Raw genomic sequence first — 20,868 nt, forward strand, 5'->3', positions numbered from 1 at the left:
GACTGAAGACAGACGCTGAGTGGACACTTCATGACTTTATGTCCAAACTGGTTTCAGACTAACGAGTAGTTTAATTAATATGTTGACTGACAGCGAGGTCGACCAATCAGCTTGTGTTTCAGCCTGAGGACAGCAGCTCTGAACCACTGTGAGAGCTCCACATCCTGTTTGTGTGCAGATTTAACTGAGCAGCCATCTTGAAGCGCTCGTCCTGAGCGTCCTGGTAGCTCAGCTGTCGAGCAGCGTCCCAGATACAGACGACCTGCCGGTCTGGTTCTACTCGCTTTGACTCGACCCGGTTTACGTTTCCATCACAGCTGGACTTAAAGCGATGACGCTCTGCAGCACTATGGAAGAATCACCAGTAACAAAGTGGCTAATTCAGCTGCAAACACGTTTCATTTCCTTTAACTCCTTCACAATAAAAGCCCCCCATTATTGAGTCACTTGAAAGCTTTTATTATGAAGCAGCCTCAGGACACGTGTGTTCAGCAGCAGGACTGAACATGAACCAGCTGACAGTGAACACATGAAACAGTGAGACACAGCAGAAACAAACACACGAGAGAAACTGAAGCGATCCGGTCAGACGCTGCAGACGTCCTGAGAGCAGAACCCTTAAGAACCTCTTTCTCAGGTTTCCTGCACAGACACGAGTCCAGTATGGATCTGAGGGGGAGACGGGTTTGTCACGGGTCGGCTGCAGACCTGCTCGTAGCTGGAGCGGCTGCGGCTTGGGCCACCTCTGGAGCTGCTGGTGGAAAAACAGCATCCATCCTCGATGCAGCGGCCCGGGTTTGAGTCCGACTGTGGCCCTTCACTGCGTGTCCCCTCCCCCCCCTCGTGAAAAGGCCCAAAATAAAATCCTGCTGTTTGTGTGAAGAAACATGATTATCTGTTGTGTTATGTAACAGCCTCCTGACAGCAGAACTGTCACGTTTCTATTTCAGGTCCAGTCGTGTTCAGAAAACACACAGAACCTGAATCAACGTGTGTCGTGTGAAGGTATTCATGTAGGTGTGTGTGTGTGTGTGTGAGAGTGTGTGAAAAGTGTGCGAGCGCACGTGACGTTCCCGCCAACACGAGCAGGTAAAACCTGACAGGTGAGATCGACCAGAGCTGAACAGAGAGGAGACGTCGTCAACACAGAGAACCAGAACCAGAACCAACCGACAAACTGAGCTGACGACCAGCGTTCACAACACAACACAACACAACACAACACAACACAACACAACGCTGATGTGAGGCAGACTGTATGACTCTGTGTGTGTGTGTCTGTATGTGTGTGTGTGTGTCTGTGTGTGTGTCTGTGTCTGTGTGTGTGTGTGTGTCTGTGTGTGTGTCTGTGTCTGTGTGTGTGTGTCTGTGTGTGTGTATCAACAGGCTCTGCAGTAATTAAATATGATTCACGGTGTAATTTTCAGGCTGTGGAGACAAAAACAGGAGACGAGGACGAGGTGGACTCAGTTTGTCTTCCTGTCTGAAAGAGACGCAGCGTGTCAGTGTGTTAGCATCATCATGCTAACACACTGTTAGCATGATGATGCTAACACACTGTTAGCATGATGATGCTAACACACTGTTAGCATGATGATGCTAACAGTGTGTTAGCATCATCATGCTAACACACTGTTAGCATGATGATGCTAACACACTGTTAGCATGATGATGCTAACAGTGTGTTAGAGAAACAAATATCACACAGCTTCCTGTTATCAGGCCCGTCCACAAACTTCTGGCCACAAAGTGGAATCAGTCTCCTTTAAAATGAAATAAAACTCCTGCACACATTAATAAATGTAGTTCAGAACAGTTGTAGTCCATAAAGTTCTGCCTCTCCACACGTGCAGTCGGGTCCAGCAGCAGTCTGGCAGCAGAGGGTTAACGTCAGAACAGTTGAGACATAAAGTGTTTGTGTCTGCGGAGGAACAGTCTGATAATCACAGACCTTTGGACCGCAGCTCGCGGATCAGCACCGACACAAACACAACGACTAAAAATAACTCCTCTTTGTTTCTGGAGAAGTGCCGGGCCGCTCCTCAGAGTCCATCGAACACCGGTCCGGTTTATAAAATGTGACATCATCGTGTCTTAATGAGTTTTTTATTTATTTTATTTGTAGTTGTTTATTTTCCTTCATTATGTTAATGAGTCAGAAAACAAACAAACATTTAAACATTAATACTTTAAATAAACAGATCACATTCATTCACTTACATGTATTTTTGTATTTCTGCTGCTGTAACGTCACATCGATCATTCACTGAGTTCTGGTGTATTTTGACAGTTCCGGGCCTCCGTACTTCTGATGGATCCAGTGTTTCATTGAATTCTGATTATAATAAAGATCAAAATGTTTCCACAGATCTGAGATCAGTCAGTGACAGGACGTGACGTCACGCTGCCTCTTCTCTCCTCTCAGCGCCTTCAGTCCGTTTCCTCGGTTCTGATCCATAATTTATCAGCTTTGGTTCAGTTTGTCTCTGCAGCACGATGACGACAGCAGCTGCAGGAAGTCACATCTCATCAGGAGCTTTTATAATAATTTATGATTATGACGAGTGGACTGAGTCCGTACGAATTTATGTATCTGCAGATGTTCTGTGTTCGTGTCCGGTGCTGCTCGGTAAAGACCAGCTGAAGGTGTCTGAACACTTCCTGTTTGTGTCCTTCAATAATCAGACGAGTGTTTAAATGTTCATCAGCTGTTTGATCAGCTGTGATCGACAGTCGGTTTGATGACTTTCATCATTTTTATTCACATTTCAAACTTTCACATCTTTTCAGATTTGTTGTGTTTAGTTTATGTTTCAGTTCAGATCAGCGTCACCAACAGAACAATTATAATACCACACTCTACAGAACCTTTCAGAACCAGAGGTACAAGCTGTGGAGGTGAGACAGAGAAATACCACAAAATCTAAAAGAGCGACATTAAAACGCTGACACTGACTCGGCCGGTCTGATATGGACCGGTCAGGACCGGACTCGTGGATTTGTTCTGTACGTTGTATTCAACTGCGAATGACCGACTGCATCGTTCAGACGAGTGAATGATGAGATCCAGTGGACCAGGAGGGAGAAGACGAGGGTGTGGCGACGGGTCGGACAGTTGATGTGAGATACTGATCAGAACCTACGCCCCGGCTTCTAGCTGACTTCTTCTGCTGTTAGTGATCAAAGGTCCGAATCAGCTGGTCTGGATTCTCTCTGTCAACCGGTCGGGTCTCATTGTCTCACACCTGGTGGCCTGAGGACCAATCAGCTGCAGGTTACTAACCGGCTCCTCAGGTGTGAAGAATGTGACAACGGAGATGCTTCAGATGTTTCAGTCCACGCTGTCATGTTTCCTCAGAACCAGTCGGACCGCTGATCGAGTCGCTAACACGAGGAGAACTTCATGCTAACCACGAAGAGAAGCTGCAACACTGGAGCAGGAGGAGGAGAGCCACGGGTCACGGGTCACGGGTCACACCGGTCCGGCTGCTCCGTTATTTTTAATCTGTGGATCTTTTTTTATATTTTGTTTTGTCATTTTAATTTTCTTCTTATTTTATAATTATGATCATTTTTATGTATTTTTGGGCCGAGGACGTTTTGTGTGTCAGCAGGATGACAGAACCAAACTGGACACAAAGATTCTGATGGATAATCATCAGTAAGACTCGAGTGTCAGAACCGACTTCACTGTAACGAGCCTTTAAAACCAGCAACAGACCACATTTAAAGGAGCAGTCTGTAGTTTTAACTTGTTTTGTATTTATAATATTAATGAGGTCATAACACAAACCAGCTGCTCTCAGAGGAGAACAAGGTCCAGAACACTGTCTGAAGACGGACAGGTGGCAGGGTCCGCCACATATAAACAAAGTAAAACAGTATAAACTGTGTTGTCCTTCAGTTTAATTATCAGCCAATGAGGATCTTCCTCTGCTCATTAACATTTAAATCTACGGACTGAACCTTTAAACTTCTTCTTCTCTTCTTCACTCTGAAGATTAACTGAGATGTGTTGCATAACACACACACAGACACACACACACACACACACACACACACACACACACACACACAGACACACACACAGACACAGACACACAGACACACACACACACACACACACACACACACACACACACACACACACACACACAATGAGCTGGTAATAAAACCTCTTTGTGAGAGTTTAACAGGAGGAAGCTCTGGATTATTCATGACTGTGACGAGTCTTCATCACCTTGTGTGTGTGTGTGTGTGTGTGTGTGTGTGTGTGTGTGTGTGTGTGTGTGTGAGTGAGTGTGATCGAACACATTCAGACCTCAGAGACAGAAACAGTAGCACATCACCATGGTAACCGCTACCTGCTGCTCACTACACTCTGCTGTTAGCTAGTTAGCTCAGTTAGCAGACTGGGACTGAGCTCAGCCTCTGAGAGAGATGGAGGTCAGTGTGAGGACAGAGGACACACTACAGAGGTGATTTACAGCAGCTCTGACCAGGACTATGACTCCAGGGACGAGAAGACACGGCAGGCAGGGACAGGTGAGGACAGAGAGAGGACAGAGAGAGAGACAGACAGAATATTTTCATGTTACTCTGTGCACTGAGGATTCATTTGGACCAAACCAGAGGTGACTGTGGAGACAAACCAACACTGTTCTGGTGACTGTGGTTCAGTTTGTGTCCAGTTTGAGTGAAGCTCGTCTGAGTTCAGTCACAGAGACAAACTTGAGTTCAGACGGTTTATTTTTCTGTTTAGAAGGAAAATATGAGTCAAAATATTTCCTTCTTCACATTTAGTGAGTTCATGTTGTCGACTTGTTCGACTCAGTAGTGAACTGACTGCTTTATAAACTACAGGCTGTCAGACTCTGAGCTACACAGTGCTGTTAGCAGCTAGCTGGTTAGCAGCTAGCTGATTAGCATCTGTTCATCATGTTCGCTCAGTTTTAATGTTTGAAACTTAAAGGGGAACTACCGTTTTTTACAACCTGGACCTTATTTCTAGCATAAAATACGATCATTTACTCACCCAGATAACTTTGGTGTCATTTGGAGTCGTTTGGACGAGATTGCACCGAGTGTAGCGCCGCGTATATCAATATAATGCGAGTGATCGGGGCACCGAAGCGCAGCCTCTGTATAACGCATTATCTGCCGTGAAACTAGTTAATTCCACCAATATTTTGTTATGATACACTCGTGCTATTCCCCTCTGAGTTGCCTGTTATCAACATCCGGGGTCTGTAGGTTGACCTAGCCGTTTAGCCTAGCCGCAGCCGTTTGTTGTTCTTTGGCCAGCTGTTCCTCTCTCTGCCTCCGCATCCTCCTTTCAATGAGCTCCTCATCCGTGTACTCTGGCTCAAAACGGTAAGGGCGTCCATCATAAACAAAGTCATCGTCCACCACCTCACAATCGGAAAAATATTCAGCCATGTTGCAAAAAACTAGCAGTAGCAAACTACAGGTACGACTCCAAATGACACCAAAGTTATCTGGGTGAGTAAATGATCGTATTTTATGCTGGAAATAAGGTCCAGGTTGTAAAAAACGGTAGTTCCCCTTTAAACTAACAGATCTGAGAAAAACACCTTTAAAATCTTTTTATTGCTATAACATGTTTTTATGTTTCTGTTTTAATAGATTTAATTTTTAAATTTGTATTTCTATTTTGTTTAATTCTCTTCTTATAACATAATTGTGTTCATTTTTTAAGCTTTTTTACTTCCACCAAGAACGTTTGTTGGGTCGTTGGTTTGTCGGTTTGTTGGTTTGTTGGGTCGTTGGGTCGTTGGTTTGTTGGGTCGTTGGTTTGTTGGTTTGTTGGGTCGTTGGTTTGTTGGGTCGTTGGTTTGTTGGGTCGTTGGGTCGTTGGTTTGTTGGGTCGTTGGTTTGTTGGGTCGTTGGGTCGTTGGTTTGTTGGTTTGTCGGTTTGTTGGGTCGTTGGTTTGTTGGTTTGTCGGTTTGTTGGGTCGTTGGTTTGTTGGGTCGTTGGTTTGTTGGTTTGTCGGTTTGTTGGGTCGTTGGTTTGTTGGTTTGTTGGGTCGTTGGTTTGTCGGTTTGTCGGTTTGTTGGGTCGTTGGTTTGTCGGTTTGTCGGTTTGTTGGGTCGTTGGTTTGTTGGTTTGTCGGTTTGTTGGGTCGTTGGTTCGTTGGGTCGTTGGTTTGTCGGTTTGTTGGGTCGTTGGGTCGTTGGGTCATTGAGTTGTTGGTTGAAGGACGAGTCTCAGCCCAGAGTGGACCTCACTAACTGGTGCTGATCCAGATAAAGAGACGATGTTCTCAGGCAGTAATTCATGATGAAATAAATCAGGTTTATTTATGAGGCCGGTGTTTCTGTGAGTGTCACAGATCCAAATAAAGATTCTGGATCCAGCAGATCTAAAAATGTTTTATTTGATATCGGATCAGGCTGGATGGAATCAAAGGGGGCGGTTCTGGCAGATGTAACTCTAAATGTGTAATATAATTATCATTACTATCATTTTTAGATCTTTTTCCTTGTTTAAAGGTTTTTATTCCCCCAACGACCCGACCGACCGACCGACAGCGCCAGTGTCTGACGAGCAGACTCAAACATCAACTTTCTTACAAATCTGATCATAAATATTGAAATTAATGTTTTTATATTTCTGTAAAATAATGTTTCACCTTTTTAAAAAACATCACTGTTCATGTTCTGATTCGTGGTTTCTGGAGGTTTCTGTTTACAGACCGAATGAAACGTGGACACAAACACACCCTGCAGCTTTAACAGGCAGCAATCACTGCTGCACGCACACACACACACACACACACACACACACACACACACACACACACACACACACACACACACACACACACAAGGCAAACATTCCTGCAGGAACACATACGTACACGCATGCATGCTCACACCCACTTCAGCTGTAATAAGCAGGCTGCGATTCTGAAAGAGGACGGCAGCGATTATGTAACCACACACACACACACACACACACACACACACACACACACACACACACACACACACACACACACACACACACACACACAGGCTGCAGGGACAGTCTGTATGATGTGAAATAAAATCTGAATGTCCTCGTGGAGTCTGAGTCTGACAGAAGATATTTTTCTGTCTCAGAAGCCGTCGAGGGTTTTTGGACTCGAGCCGAATCCTAAAATGTCAAACTCAATTAGTCCCTTCAGCCGTCCTGCAGCAGCTGGAGACGGAGGGTTTGCACGCGACACGTCTTCAGCCACAAAACATCAAATATGAAGCAACCAACCATTATTTTAATCACCAGCTGATCTGCTGATCATTTTATTAATCCAACGTTTATTTGTTCTGGAAAATGTTTTTAAAATGATTCACAATGTCAGTTTCAAGATATTTGGATCAGAACAGAGAATCTGAGTCGCTGGAGGAACTGAACAAGACAATTATCACCTGTTTGTTTGAAAAATCATTTAAACGATTATCGATGGATCAATCTACTGATCCTTTGATCTCTAACGAAGCTGCAGCTGGTCTCAGGTCGTTAACACATCAGACGTCTCTGTGGTCGCTCGCTCACAATCATTAAATATTCACAAAGACAACAACTAAACATTATGTGTGGTGGCTAACTGTTAGCTTAGCATCAGTCGGTAGATGTGTCAGTGTTGTATCGCATGATGAAACGATGATCATCTGCATACAAAAACTTTCCAGAACCAACAACACGAGCTAACGTGGAAAGAACAGATCAAACTGTGTTTGTTAGCATTTCCAGCCAACTAGCTTAGCACATACAGTAGCAACTAAGCATTACTTCCAAAGCCAAGAGTCATCATATCATTAGCCAGCTACATAATAAAGTGGGGTTACAGGTTATGTTATAAAAACTCCACTGTGTTGAAGTCAGTCCTGGATGCTAACAGAGTTTAAGCTAACGTTAGCGGCTGCTGTCCTGATTTTCTGCATTTTTTCACATCCGTCAAAGCTTTCAGAGGATCGTTTGACCGTTCAGAGCCACCGTACATGCAAACTCCTCCATCAAAAAGACACGACTGCTTCAGAACCATATTCACTGACATCAGCACCATTAGCTCTGTCTGCCAGTAATAAACCCAGAGGGTCCGTTTCTACCGGCTCCATCAGACCGTCACACTGGACCTTCTTTATAAGGAGGAAATGAAATCTTATTTCTGCTTTGAGGTGACTCGACCTCCTCTGACAGCCATGTTGGACCATGTGACACATCAAGAAAGCTTCCCGTCCTACCTGTACAGTGTCCGTGACGTTTCCCCGCCACGCAGTCCAGAACACACAGGGTGAGGTTGTCCGGTGTGTCAGGAGGAAGAGGCGTCCCTCCTCCTCCTCCTCCGCCGCCGCCGGTCTCTGTGATCAGGCTGGCCTCGGAGCTCTGCTCGTCGCTGGACAGAGACGGACTGCGGACGTCTCCTCCTCCAGAACCGGAACCAGAACCGGAGCCGTTAGCGCTGCAGGGCACCGTGACCAGGCCGGTCCCTGCGGCTGAGGGCCAGGAGGGGGGGTCCTCGCTGTCGGGGCTGCAGGGGTCAAAGGTCAAAGTTTAGAAGTTCAGAATTATTTTGTACTTCCTGTCACGACGCTCACGAGGAGCTGCAGCTCGCCACCGTCTTCATCATCCAATCAGAACAAAGACGAGCGACAGAAGATGAAGAACCAGAAGATTCATCGTCAGCAAAGAAACTCAACGTTTAACTTCGTTCTTATTCTTCAATGAAATCATTTGACTGAGCAGCTCGTCTCGTCTGTGGTGCTTTATGGGAAATGTAGGAGCTTTAAGAGCTTTTTTATAAACTCCTGCTGCATACAGGCCGTATCGTGCTACAGGAAGTTAGCATAAGCTAATCAGCTAACTGACTGATGAATGTATGACAGCTCTATTTGTACAAGTGAAAAGTGTGAGGCCTATTTAGTGAACTAACATGTTAGCATGCTAACTGCGTCATATTTAAAGTGGTTCACACATCATTAAAGGAGCACTACGTAGTTTTTCAGAAGAAAATAAACAATATTAATGAGGTAATAACAAACTGTGTCCATCAGTGAATAAACCAGCTGCTCTCAGAGGAAAATAAAGTCCCAGAACACTGTGTGAAGCTAGAAAGCTGGCAGGGTCCGCCACATACAAACAGAGTAAAACTCCTTTAAGGTCAGTTTGTTTCAGTCGGTGAAGAACCTCCTCTGCTCATTAAAACTACGTAATGCTCCTTTAACAAAACCGGCTCTTCTTCCTGTCCATGAATTCTGAGCTCCATCAGGAGGTTCTGTTGTGACTATACACTCGCTAGCAGGTTAGCATGCTAACTTCATTAGAACAGAGACGCGTTTGTTTCCGTATTTTAAGAAATATTTACAATAATATATTTTATGTCTATTTTCTTTTTCATTTTAATTTTCTTCTTATTACATAATTACTTTTGGTGCTGACCCAGATAAAGAGAGGATCCAGGTTTTCTCGGTTCTGTTGACATTCAGTAGTTTATGGATCTTGATGAGATAAACCAGGTGTACTGAGGGGGCGGAGCACAGCAAAAACTGGTTCAGCTTGATTGAATTAAAGGGGCCTGGGCGGAGGTATGCACTCTACATCCTGATATTTCTCTATTTTTCAGGAATATTAGAAACTAGTTACATTCAGTTCTTGAGGAACATTAGACATGCGTGTCCATGGGGACATGATGCTGTCCTTCCTACAGATATGATTCACTACGCTGGCACAAAGCCTCTGTCCCCGGTGGATCTGGTCTTGGTCAGGTTCTGGTTCTGGTTCTGGTGTGAAATGTAACAGAAGACAGTCTCACCTGAACACCTCCCGGGCCTGGCCGCTCTCCGGTGACGTCTCCCTGAAGAAGGGTACGACCCGGGACAGGCTGGCCCTCCGGCGGGACGCCCCGGTCCCCCCGCTGGCCTTGTCCGCCACCCCGCCTACAAAGCCCCCGGCCCGGGTCAGGGCCGTGGTCTGCTTCTTCAGGAACTTCTCCAGCGGTTTCATCCCCGCCGGCATGGTGGGCGGCTGGGAGGGGTGAGGAGATACACGGGTGGGTGGAGGACGGTGATGCGGACAGACAGAAGGGGGGGGGGTCTCCTACATCATACAGCCCCGCAGGTCGGGCCGTGCAGGTGTGAGCAGGTGTGAGCGGACCCTCCGGACGGGACGGCGGCTCTCTGGAACAACCGACCGGTTTTAACCCATCTGTGTCGGTGGAGGCGGGAGAGAGGTGGAGGTGGGCGGCGGACAAATCACCGCACCGCGTTAATGAGCCCGTTTAACCGCAAAACCTCCCAGAAAGCCGCTCGGCCGGCCTCCCTCTGCTCCCAGGCTGCACCGCGTCCTCTCCCCGCGCTCCTCTCTCTCTGCGGCGGCTCCGGGACCGAGCGTCGTCCGTGGGCGGAAAACCCGAGAATGTGCAGCCCAGACGGCGGTCCTCCGGTCCGGACCGAGCCCCCGGTGGTTCCGCAGTCACAGCGTGCCTGTGTCGGATCGGCCGCGGCGGGTTTCTCGGTGCTGTGTCCGGATGAATGATCGACGGTCCGGCTTGTTTTCTCACCTGGAGGAAACCCGCCCGGCGGTGCGTTCAGGGACTGTCGGTCTTCTGAGCAGCCGCAGCAGCCGAGCTGTTTTTCTTTTTTCAGGTCAGATACTGCAGAGACCTCACAACACACCGCCAGGCTCTCTCTACCTTCCTCTCTCTACCGCTCTCTCTCTCTCTACCTCTCTCTCTCTCTACCTTCCTCTCTCTCTCTCTACCTTCCTCTCTCTCTCTCCCTCCCTCCCTCTCTCTCTACCTTCCTCTCTCTCCCTCCCTCCCTCCCTCCCTCTCTCTCTACCTTCCTCTCTCTACCGCTCTCTCTCTCTCTACCTCTCTCTCTCTCTACCTTCCTCTCTCTCCCTCTCCCTCTCCCTCTCTCTCTCTCTCCCTCCCTCCCTCTCTCCCTCTCCCTCTCCCTCTCTCTCTCTCTCTCCCTCTCTCTCTCTACCGCTCTCTCTCTCCCTCTACCTTCCTCTCTCTCTCTCTCTCTCTCTCTCTACCTCCCTCTCTCTCTACCTTCCTCTCTCTCTCTCCCTCACTCCCTCTCTCTCCCTCCCTCTCTCTCTCTCTCTCTACCTTCCTCTCTCCCTCTACCGCTCTCTCTCTCTCTCCCTCACTCCCTCTCTCTCCCTTCCTCTCTCTCTCTTCCTCTCTCTCTCTACCTTCCTCTCTCTCTCCCTCTCTCTCCCTCCCTCTCTCTCTCTCCCTCTCTCTCTCCCTCCCTCTCCCTCTTCCTCTCTCTCTCTACCTTCCTCTCTCTACCTTCCTCTCTCTCTCCCTCTCTCTCTCTTCCTCTCTCTCTCTACCTCCCTCTCTCTACCTTCCTCTCTCTCTCCCTCTCTCTACCTTCCTCTCTCTCTCCCTCTCCCTCCCTCTCTCTCTCTCTCTCTCTCCCTCTCTCTCTCTCTCTCTCTCCCTCCCCTCCGCTCTCATCTGCTGCAGTTGCGTGCTCCCGACACACCGACGGCTCGGGAGCGCGCACGCACATTTACTTGCAGTGCTGTAAAATTGATGGAAATGGAAAAATCCCTGACGACAAGCTGCAGGAGGTGCAGGAACTGCAGGAGGTGCAGGGGCTGCAGGAGGTGCAGGAGCTGCAGGAGGTGCAGGGGCTGCAGGAACTGCAGGAGGTGCAGGGGCTGCAGGAGGTGCAGGAACAGCAGGAGGTGCAGGGGCTGCAGGAACTGCAGGAGGTGCAGGAACTGCAGGAGGTGCAGGGGCTGCAGAGGTGCAGGAGCTGCAGGAGGTGCAGGGGCTGCAGGAGGTGCAGGAGGTGCAGGAGCTGCAGGAGGTGCAGGAGGTGCAGGAGCTGCAGGAGGTGCAGGAGGCTGTTCACTGTGATTGTGAGGATGTTGTTTTGTCTGATGTTAACATGGAGAATAAAGTGGACGGAGAGACGAGGATCAGATCAATCAGATCAGAAATCACCAGTCAGGTCCAAATCTACAGATTTAAACAGGAACCGGTTCTGATGGCTGTAACGGGACGGTTCAGTTTGGGATCATGTTGGGAAAGTCTGGACATTTTTGTGGGAACTAGATTCTTCTGATAGGTGCAGACATTTTATTTGTAATTAGAACATTGATATGAAGTCGGGAACTTTTTGGGAACATGAGAAAGGTTTTGTAAAGTAACAAGAAGAAGAACGTGAAGAAGAAGAAGAAGAAGAAGAAGAACGTGAAGAAGAAGAAGAAGAAGAAGAAGAAGAACGTGAAGAAGAAGAAGAAGAAGAAGAAGAAGAAGAAGAAGAAGAATGTGGAAACTTCATGATTTACTATGATGTTTTATTGTGAAGAGGTTCCTCTTTGGTAAAGCTGAGGCAGTTTTGGGGAACATGAGAACATTTGGAGGAAAGTGGGAACTTGTTTGAAAAAATTAGTAAAATTTTTGGGAACAGTTTTGGAAAAAACATTTTGGGGCATCAGAACATGTTTTGTCAGTGGGAACAAATTAAAGATGAGAAATGTTTGTGTGTTGACTCGTTTCAGGGTTTGGACTCAGTGTCAGGTTGGTTCGGTCGGTGAGGATCCTCACGTGTTCACATCCATGTGTGTGTTTTCATGTCAAAACCAACATGTAACCGTCTGCTCAGTATTGATCCCCAATACAGTCACATGACCTTCTATCGATCTGTGTGTAGGTGGTCAACATGTGTGTGTGTTGTAATGTGAATACGTCTCGTCAGTTTCATAACCACAATAATCAGCTGAACAGCAGACTGTAACTGGACACACACACACACACACACACACACACACACACACACACACACACCACACACACACACACACACACACACACACACACACGTCACTGTAAACTGACACCAGCTCAGAAACATGAGGAGAGGACTCAGGTTCAGCCTCGACAGATGTATCCAAGCCTTCATCACACACACGACACACTGACACCAACTTTAATTAGAGTTCTAGGGCTTCTGCTGCTGACTGACTGACTGACTGACTGACTGACTCACAGACTGACTGACTGACTGACTGACTGACTCACTGACTGACTGACAGACTCACTGACTGACTGACTGACAGACTGACTGACTCACAGACTGACTGACTGACTGACTGACTGACTGACTGACTCACAGACTGACTGACTCACAGACTGACTGACTGACTGACTCACAGACTGACTGACTGACTGACTGACTGACTCACAGACTGACTGACTGACTCACAGACTGACTGACTGACTGACTGACTGACTGACTGACTCACAGACTGACTGACTGACTCACTGACTGACTGACTCACAGACTGACTGACTGACTGACTGACTCACTGACTGACTGACAGACTCACTGACTGACTGACTGACTGACAGACAGACTGACTGACTGACTGACTGACTGACTGACTCACAGACTGACTGACTGACTGACACAGACTGACTGACTGACTGACTGACTGACTGACTCACAGACTGACTGACTGACAGACTGACTGACTGACTGACTGACTCACTGACAGACTCACTGACTGACTGACAGACTGACTGACACAGACTGACTGACTGACTGACTGACTCACAGACTGACTGACTGACTGACTGACTCACAGACTGACTGACTCACAGACTGACTGACTGACTCACAGACTGACTGACTGACAGACTCACTGACTGACTGACTGACTGACAGACTCACAGACTGACAGACTCACAGACTGACTGACTCACAGACTGACTGACTGACAGACTGACTGACTGACTGACTGACTCACAGACTGACTGACTGACTCACAGACTGACTGACTGACAGACTCACTGACTCACAGACTGACTGACTCACAGACTGACTGACAGACTCACTGACTGACTGACAGACTCACTGACTGACTGACAGACAGACTGACTGACTGACTGACAGACTCACTGACTGACTGACTGACTGACTGACTGACAGACTCACTGACTCACAGACTGACTGACTGACTGACTGACTGACTGACTGATTGACTGACTGACAGACTCACTGACTCACAGACTGACTGACTCACAGACTGACTGACTGACTGACTGATTGACTGACTGACAGACTCACTGACTCACAGACTGACTGACTGACAGACTCACAGACTGACTGACTGACAGACTCACTGACTGACTGACAGACAGACTGACTGACTGACTGACAGACTCACTGACTGACTGACTGACTGACTGACAGACTCACTGACTGACTGACTGACTGACAGACTCACTGACTCACAGACTGACTGACTGACAGACTCACTGACTGACTGACTGACTGACTGACAGACTCACTGACTGACTGACTGACTGACAGACTCACTGACTCACAGACTGACTGACTCACAGACTCACAGACTGACTGACTGACTGACTGACTCACACTAAGTGATTGTGACACTATTAGAAATCAATAACCAACAGATGCTACAAGCTGATCTTGTTCTGCAGCTCCGGGGAGTCAGAAGTGCAAAATTAACTCCAAAATGTGGTGGAGTGGAAATATACTATAAATACTCGAATACATCAAAAGTGTACTTCAGTAAAGTACCTGAGTAAATGTACTTAGTTACATTTCATCACACCATAGAGAGGCTGCAGTCATTCATCAAATACAAATGTGGCAGAAACTTTGAGGAATTTCTACAAAATCATCAAAACATTTCTGCTGAACAACTGCAGAAGCTGGAGACTCGATTTAAAACGGAGAAACAACCAACAAATACAATCAAAACCTCCAAAACTCCTTTAAAACTTTGCTGAGTCAGCTGTTAGCACGCCCTGTTAGCATCTCTCTGAACAGACTTGTGCAGTCGTTATAAATTACTAAAAGAGTTTTCACTTCAAACACTGATAGAAATGTGTAATAATGCTCGATTCATTACTTTGCACGACATTTACTCAGCTACTGTTGTTTCATCATGTCCACGACCTCTCCACAGTATTTAACTGTGACAGCTGCATTGTGATCGATACGAGGCCGCACCAACCGACCGGTGTTCTCAGTTTAGTTGCTGATCAGATCAATCAGGTCGGAGATGACATCAGGTTCGTCTTATTGATCCCTCAGAGGGAAACGTGCGAAGCTCTGCTGGATTCCCGACGTCGTCACAGTACTGACACTGCACGCTGTTCAGATCACTACATTTTGTGTATAAGATTAGAAATATCGGGGCGGCTGTAGCTCAGTGGGTAGAGCAGGTGACCAGAAGGTCGCTGGTTCGAAACCCCGGCTCCCCTTGGCAGAACTGAGCTACATGCCGAAGCATCCTTGAGCAAGATGCTGAACCCAGAAATTGCTCCTGACGTGCAGCTGGCACCGTGTGGCAGCCTCTGCCGTCAGAGGGCCCTGCGACGAGCTGGCGACTCGTCCAGGGATGGACCCCGGCCTTCGCCCATATGAAGACTGGGATTGGCCCCAGTAGCCCCGCAACACCCCGAAAGGGGGGATACAGCGACAACACCCCGCGACCCTCACGGAAAAGCGGACAAGAAAATGAGATGAGATTAAAAATATCTCATATTTTGGGACATCAGCCGCTCCGTCACCTCTTCACTGCTACTGAAACGTCTCCAATGGACACTGAAGCTGCGACGGAGCCGGAGTTCAGCCGGACGGACGTCAGCGCACGCCAGTAAGGAAGTGACACAACGACCATATTTGGGAAACGATCCAGGTTAGAATGGGACAGAGTGAAGTTCTGTACCGACAGAACAAGGTTCTGTCCGTTACATAATACACTGTGTGTGTGTGTGTGTGTGTGTGTGTGTGTGTGTGTTCATGTTATCGTCCAACGCATCACTGAACATGTGTGTCACAGGCCGGGGGTCGGCTGTGTGTGTGTGTGTGTGTGTGTGTGTGTGTGTGTGTGTGTGTGTGCGTGTGACATCAGTAGGCTGACAGAATGAGAGCTCACTTCTGCACACGCTCAGTGGCTCTCTGCTGGCAGAGGGAGGAAGGAAGGAAGAGAGGGAGGGAGGGAGGAAGGAAGAGAGGGAGGGAGGGAAGGAAGGAAAGGAAGGAAGGAAGGAAGGAAGGAAGGAAGAGAGGGAGGGAGGGAAGGAAGGAAGGAAGGAAGAGAGGGAGAGAGGGAGGGAGGGAAGGAAGGAAGGAAGGAAGAGAGGGAGAGAGGGAGGGAAGGAAGGAAGGAAGGAAGAGAGGGAGGAAGGAAGGAAGAGAGGGAGGGAGGAAGGAAGAGAGGGAGGGAGGGAAGGAAGAGAAGAAGGAAGGAAGGAAGGAAGGAAGGAAGAGAGGGAGGGAGGGAAGGAAGGAAGGAAGGAAGAGAGGGAGAGAGGGAGGGAGGGAAGGAAGGAAGGAAGGAAGGAAGAGAGGGAGAGAGGGAGGGAGGGAAGGAAGGAAGAGAGGGAGGGAGGGAGGGAAGGAAGAGAAGAAGGAAGGAAGGAAGGAAGGAAGGAAGAGAGGGAGGGAGGAAGGAAGAGAGGGAGGGAGGGAAGGAAGAGAGGGAGGGAGGGAAGGAAGAGAAGAAGGAAGGAAGGAAGGAAGGAAGGAAGGAAGAGAGGGAGGGAGGGAAGGAAGGAAGGAAGGAAGAGAGGGAGAGAGGGGAGGGAGGGAAGGAAGGAAGGAAGGAAGAGAGGGAGGAAGGAAGGAAGAGAGGGAGGGAGGGAAGGAAGAGAAGAAGGAAGGAAGGAAGGAAGGAAGGAAGAGAGGAGGGAGGGAAGGAAGGAAGGAAGGAAGAGAGGGAGAGAGGGAAGAGAAGAAGGAAGGAAGAGAGGGAGGGAAGGAAGGAGACAGAAAGAAATGAAGGCAGATTAAAAGAAACACTGATATGAAAGGATACTGTGTGCGTGTCTGTGTGTGTGTGTGTGTGTGTGTGTGTGTACACAAGTGGTCAAGTAGCTGTTACATCATCACTAAAGAGCCAATTAGAAGGCAGGAGGCCCAGCCTGTACTTAATGCTCTGAGACCAACACGGTTACATCATCACTCAGCTGTCCATCACAGGCGCCATGGTGACGGCTGGGGAACGTGGTCGCTGGCGGTGGGTCCGCCTCACGGTGCAGGTCGGGACGCGTCGCTGCGTCCGGCTCAGTGCAGCAGGACACCGACAGCAGCATGTTGCTCTGTGGTCAGCAGCCTGACGGCTTGTGGGAAGAAGCTGCTGTAGAACCTGCTGTAGAACCTGCTGTAGAACCTGCTGTAGAACCTGGCTGTTCTGCTTCGAAGGCTGCGGAACCGGACCCAGAGTCCAGCAGCGAGAACGGACCATGGTGGGGTGGGAGGTGTCTGCTGATGTTTGAGCCCTGGTCAGACACCTCCTCCTCTCCTCCTCTCTCCTCTTCATCTCCTCCTCTCTCCTCTTCATCTCCTCCTCTCTCCTCTTCAACTCCTCTCTCCTCTTCATCTCCTCCTCTCTCCTCTTCATCTCCTCCTCTCTCCTCTCAACTCCTCTCTCCTCTTCATCTCCTCCTCCTCCTCTTCAACTCCTCCTCTCTCCTCTTCAACTCCTCTCTCTTTCAACTCCTCCTCTCTCCTCTTCAACTCCTCTCTCCTCTTCATCTCCTCCTCTCTCCTCTTCAACTCCTCCTCTCTCCTCTTCATCTCCTCCTCTTCACCTCCTCTCTCCTCTTCAACTCCTCTCTCCTCTTCACCTCCTCCTCTCTCTCTTCAACTCCTCTCTCCTCTTCATCTCCTCCTCTCTCCTCTTCAACTCCTCTCTCCTCTTCATCTCCTCTCTCCTCTTCAACTCCTCCTCTCTCCTCTTCAACTCCTCTCTCCTCTTCACCTCTCTCCTCCTCTCTCCTCTTCAACTCCTCTCTCCTCTTCATCCTCCTCTCTCTCTTCAACTCCTCCTCTCTCCTCTTCACCTCCTCTCTCCTCTTCAACTCCTCTCTCCTCTTCATCTCTCCTCTCTCCTCTTCAACTCCTCTCTCTCTTCATCTCCTCCTCTCTCCTCTTCACTCCTCCTCTCCTCTTCAACTCCTCTCTCCTCTTCATCTCCTCCTCTCTCCTCTTCAACTCCTCTCTCCTCTTCATCTCCTCCTCTCTCCTCTTCACCTCCTCTCTCCTCTTCAACTCCTCTCTCTCCTCTTCACCTCTCTCTCCTCTCTCTCCTCTCCTCCTCTTCCCTCCCTCTTCACCTCCTCCTCTCCTCTTCATCTCCTCCTCTCTCCTCTTCACCTCCTCTCTCCTCTTCACCTCCTCCTCTCTCCTCTTCACCTCCTCCTCTCTCTCCACCTCCTCTCTCCTCTTCACCTCCTCCTCCCTCTTCACCTCCTCCTCTCTCCTCTTCACCTCCTCTCTCCCTCTTCACCTCCTCCTCCCTCTTCACCTCCTCCTCTCTCCTCTTCACCTCCTTCACCTCCTCCTCTCTCTTCACCTCCTCCTCTCTCCACCTCCTCCACTCTCTTCACCTCCTCCTCTCTCATCCTTTCCTCTGTGCCCAACACTTCCTGTACAGTAAAGTCCTGAATAGACTGTGTTCTGTGGGTCTGAACCCACTGCTGCTACTACTACTACTACTACTGCTACTACAGTACTACTACTACTACTACTACTACTACTACTACTACTACAGTACTACTACTACTACTACTGCTGCTACTACTACTACTACTACTACTACTACTACTACTACTACAGTACTACTACTACTGCTACTACTACTACTACAGTACTACTACTGCTGCTACTACTACTACTACAGTACTACTACTGCTGCTACTACTACTACTACTACTACTACTACTACTACTACTACTACTACTACAGTACTACTACTACTACTACAGTACTACTACTACTACTACTACTGCTACTACAGTACTACTACTACTACAGTACTACTACAGTACTACTACTACTACTACTACTACTACAGTACTACTACTACTACTACTACTACTGCTACTACAGTACTACTACTACTACTACTACTACTACTACTACTACTACTACAGTACTACTACTACTACTACTACTACTACAGTACTACTACTATTGTATTACTACTACAGTACTACTATTGTATTACTACTATAGTACTACTGCTACTACAGTACTACTTTTGTATTACTACTACTACTACAGTACTACTATTGTACTACTACTACTACAGTACTACTATTGTACTACTACTACAGTACTACTATTGTACTACTACTACAGTACTACTACTATTGTATTACTATTGTATTACTACTACAGTACTACTATTGTATTACTACTACAGTACTACTATTGTACTACTACTACAGTACTACTGCTTTAAATGAAATACAATCAGACTGTTTTTCCGCTCTTCATTTCGAAACATTTACTGTGGATGTTCTTGAACGCTCTGGACCGGTACTGAATCTGATGAACCCGTCCGACACCACTGACCGTCACACTGATGTCTGGTTTATTATGTTTGTGAGACAGCTGGTTTATCTTGTTCTGGTGCTGCTCGATTACATTATGACCCGTTTGCCTTCAGATGTTCAGTGAAGGTCTCCTGTTGTGTTAACGTTGAGCTGCAGACACACAAACCAGACGTCACATGTTCAGTTTCATTAGGTTCTTTATTGAGCCTCTGAGTGGACGACAACCCAACTGAAACAAACCATTAATGAGCTCATCATCTTCATCATCATCGTCATCATCATCATCATCGTCAGCAGCAGCACATTAAACAAACAGCGGTCACAGTGAACAGTCTGGTCAGCGCAGGTTAACGTGTCATCACACTGCAGCCGTCAGCTCAGCTCTGATGATTTTAATATTTAAATATCAAACATTTCAACACATGAAGAACAAAGTTGGACAACATTCTACGACTGAAAACAAAAGAGCTGAAACTAAAAGTCACTTTTCTGAGTTGGGAGTGAGCCGCTTCACAAAGGAAGGCTGGATGGACGACACCATCACCACGACCCGACTCCTCCCCGTAAACACACAGCCGTCTTCAGGTGTTCATCCCGAGAGAAAAGAGAAACGAAGAAGATCGTGACAGGAGGAAACAAACGGACGTCTGCTCAGGAAGTGTTGCTTCAGTGTTAAAGATCATGATTTTGGAGATCTTGTACTCAGAATAAACGGTCAGAACTTCAGATGTATCCAGCAGCACCAAGGCTGGAGCTGCTAAAACAAACAGTCATCTAGTCATGGAAGAACATTTCTTAATGTTTCATTAGAAGTCTGGTGTTGTGTGAGTGTTCAGCATCACACCTGCCTCCACACCTTCAGTCACACAATAATAAAGGGCCGAGTCAGTTTAGACAGGAAGTCTGACAGAAACGTGCCTCCATATTTAACTCTGACTGCATCAGTGACAGAGCTCCGGGACGTGGGAACATGTTTTTCCTTGATTTTACAGATTCACAGCGATGATTCACATTCAGGGGGAAATATCATTGTTGCATCACGATTTTCATTTTCAATCAAAGCAAGCTGTCGATCTCAGTCAATCATTGATTCTCCCCCATTTTAGTTTCTCTCTCTACACCGCTTACTTGTTAGTGCTCGAAGAAAATAAACACTTAAAAGTCGACATAGCTAGCTTAGCTTTAGCCTGCAGCTAGCTTAGCGTTAGCCTGCAGCATCACTTCCAGACTCTTCTCCTGTGTGATGAAGGCGATCAGCTGATTGCTACCAGAGGACACAGACAGCGTCGGACATGTTGGTTTATTTTCTTCTTCAGAGATCCTTCATTGATTTGTTTGTGAGGAGGGTTCACTCTGGACAGATTAGTGGAACTGAACTCTGTAACAAACTGAATTTCTCTCTCCTGTAGTTTATTGTTGAATGACTGAAGTGGAGCCGTTGCTGTAAATCATGTTTGTAAAGAAAGTGTGAAGGGACATAAAACCAACCATCTGTTGATCTTTACTGATTATCCAC

At 47.6% G+C, this 20,868-nt stretch overlaps 1 protein-coding gene across 2 annotated transcripts in view; it reads right to left on the reverse strand.

Annotated features, from left to right (window-relative positions):
- Positions 1-20,868, reverse strand: part of rapgefl1 (Rap guanine nucleotide exchange factor (GEF)-like 1) — a 49,342-nt gene that overhangs the window by 25,507 nt on the left and 2,967 nt on the right. The window contains exons 1-2 of one of the 2 annotated variants that reach the window (XM_084372534.1): positions 9,816-10,724; positions 8,248-8,534 (exon numbers count right to left, since the gene is read on the reverse strand). In XM_084372534.1, coding sequence (XP_084228660.1) covers positions 8,248-8,534; positions 9,816-10,018 — 490 coding nt within the window. In that variant the 5' untranslated portion in view covers positions 10,019-10,724. Of the gene's footprint in view, positions 1-8,247; positions 8,535-9,815; positions 10,725-20,868 lie in introns of those variants that run through there. The other variant, XM_084372535.1, reaches the window with a different exon arrangement.

This window comes from Pagrus pagrus, assembly GCF_965226575.1.
Source record: "Pagrus pagrus genome assembly, chromosome: 13".
In the NCBI taxonomy this organism is placed as follows: domain Eukaryota; kingdom Metazoa; phylum Chordata; class Actinopteri; order Spariformes; family Sparidae; genus Pagrus; species Pagrus pagrus.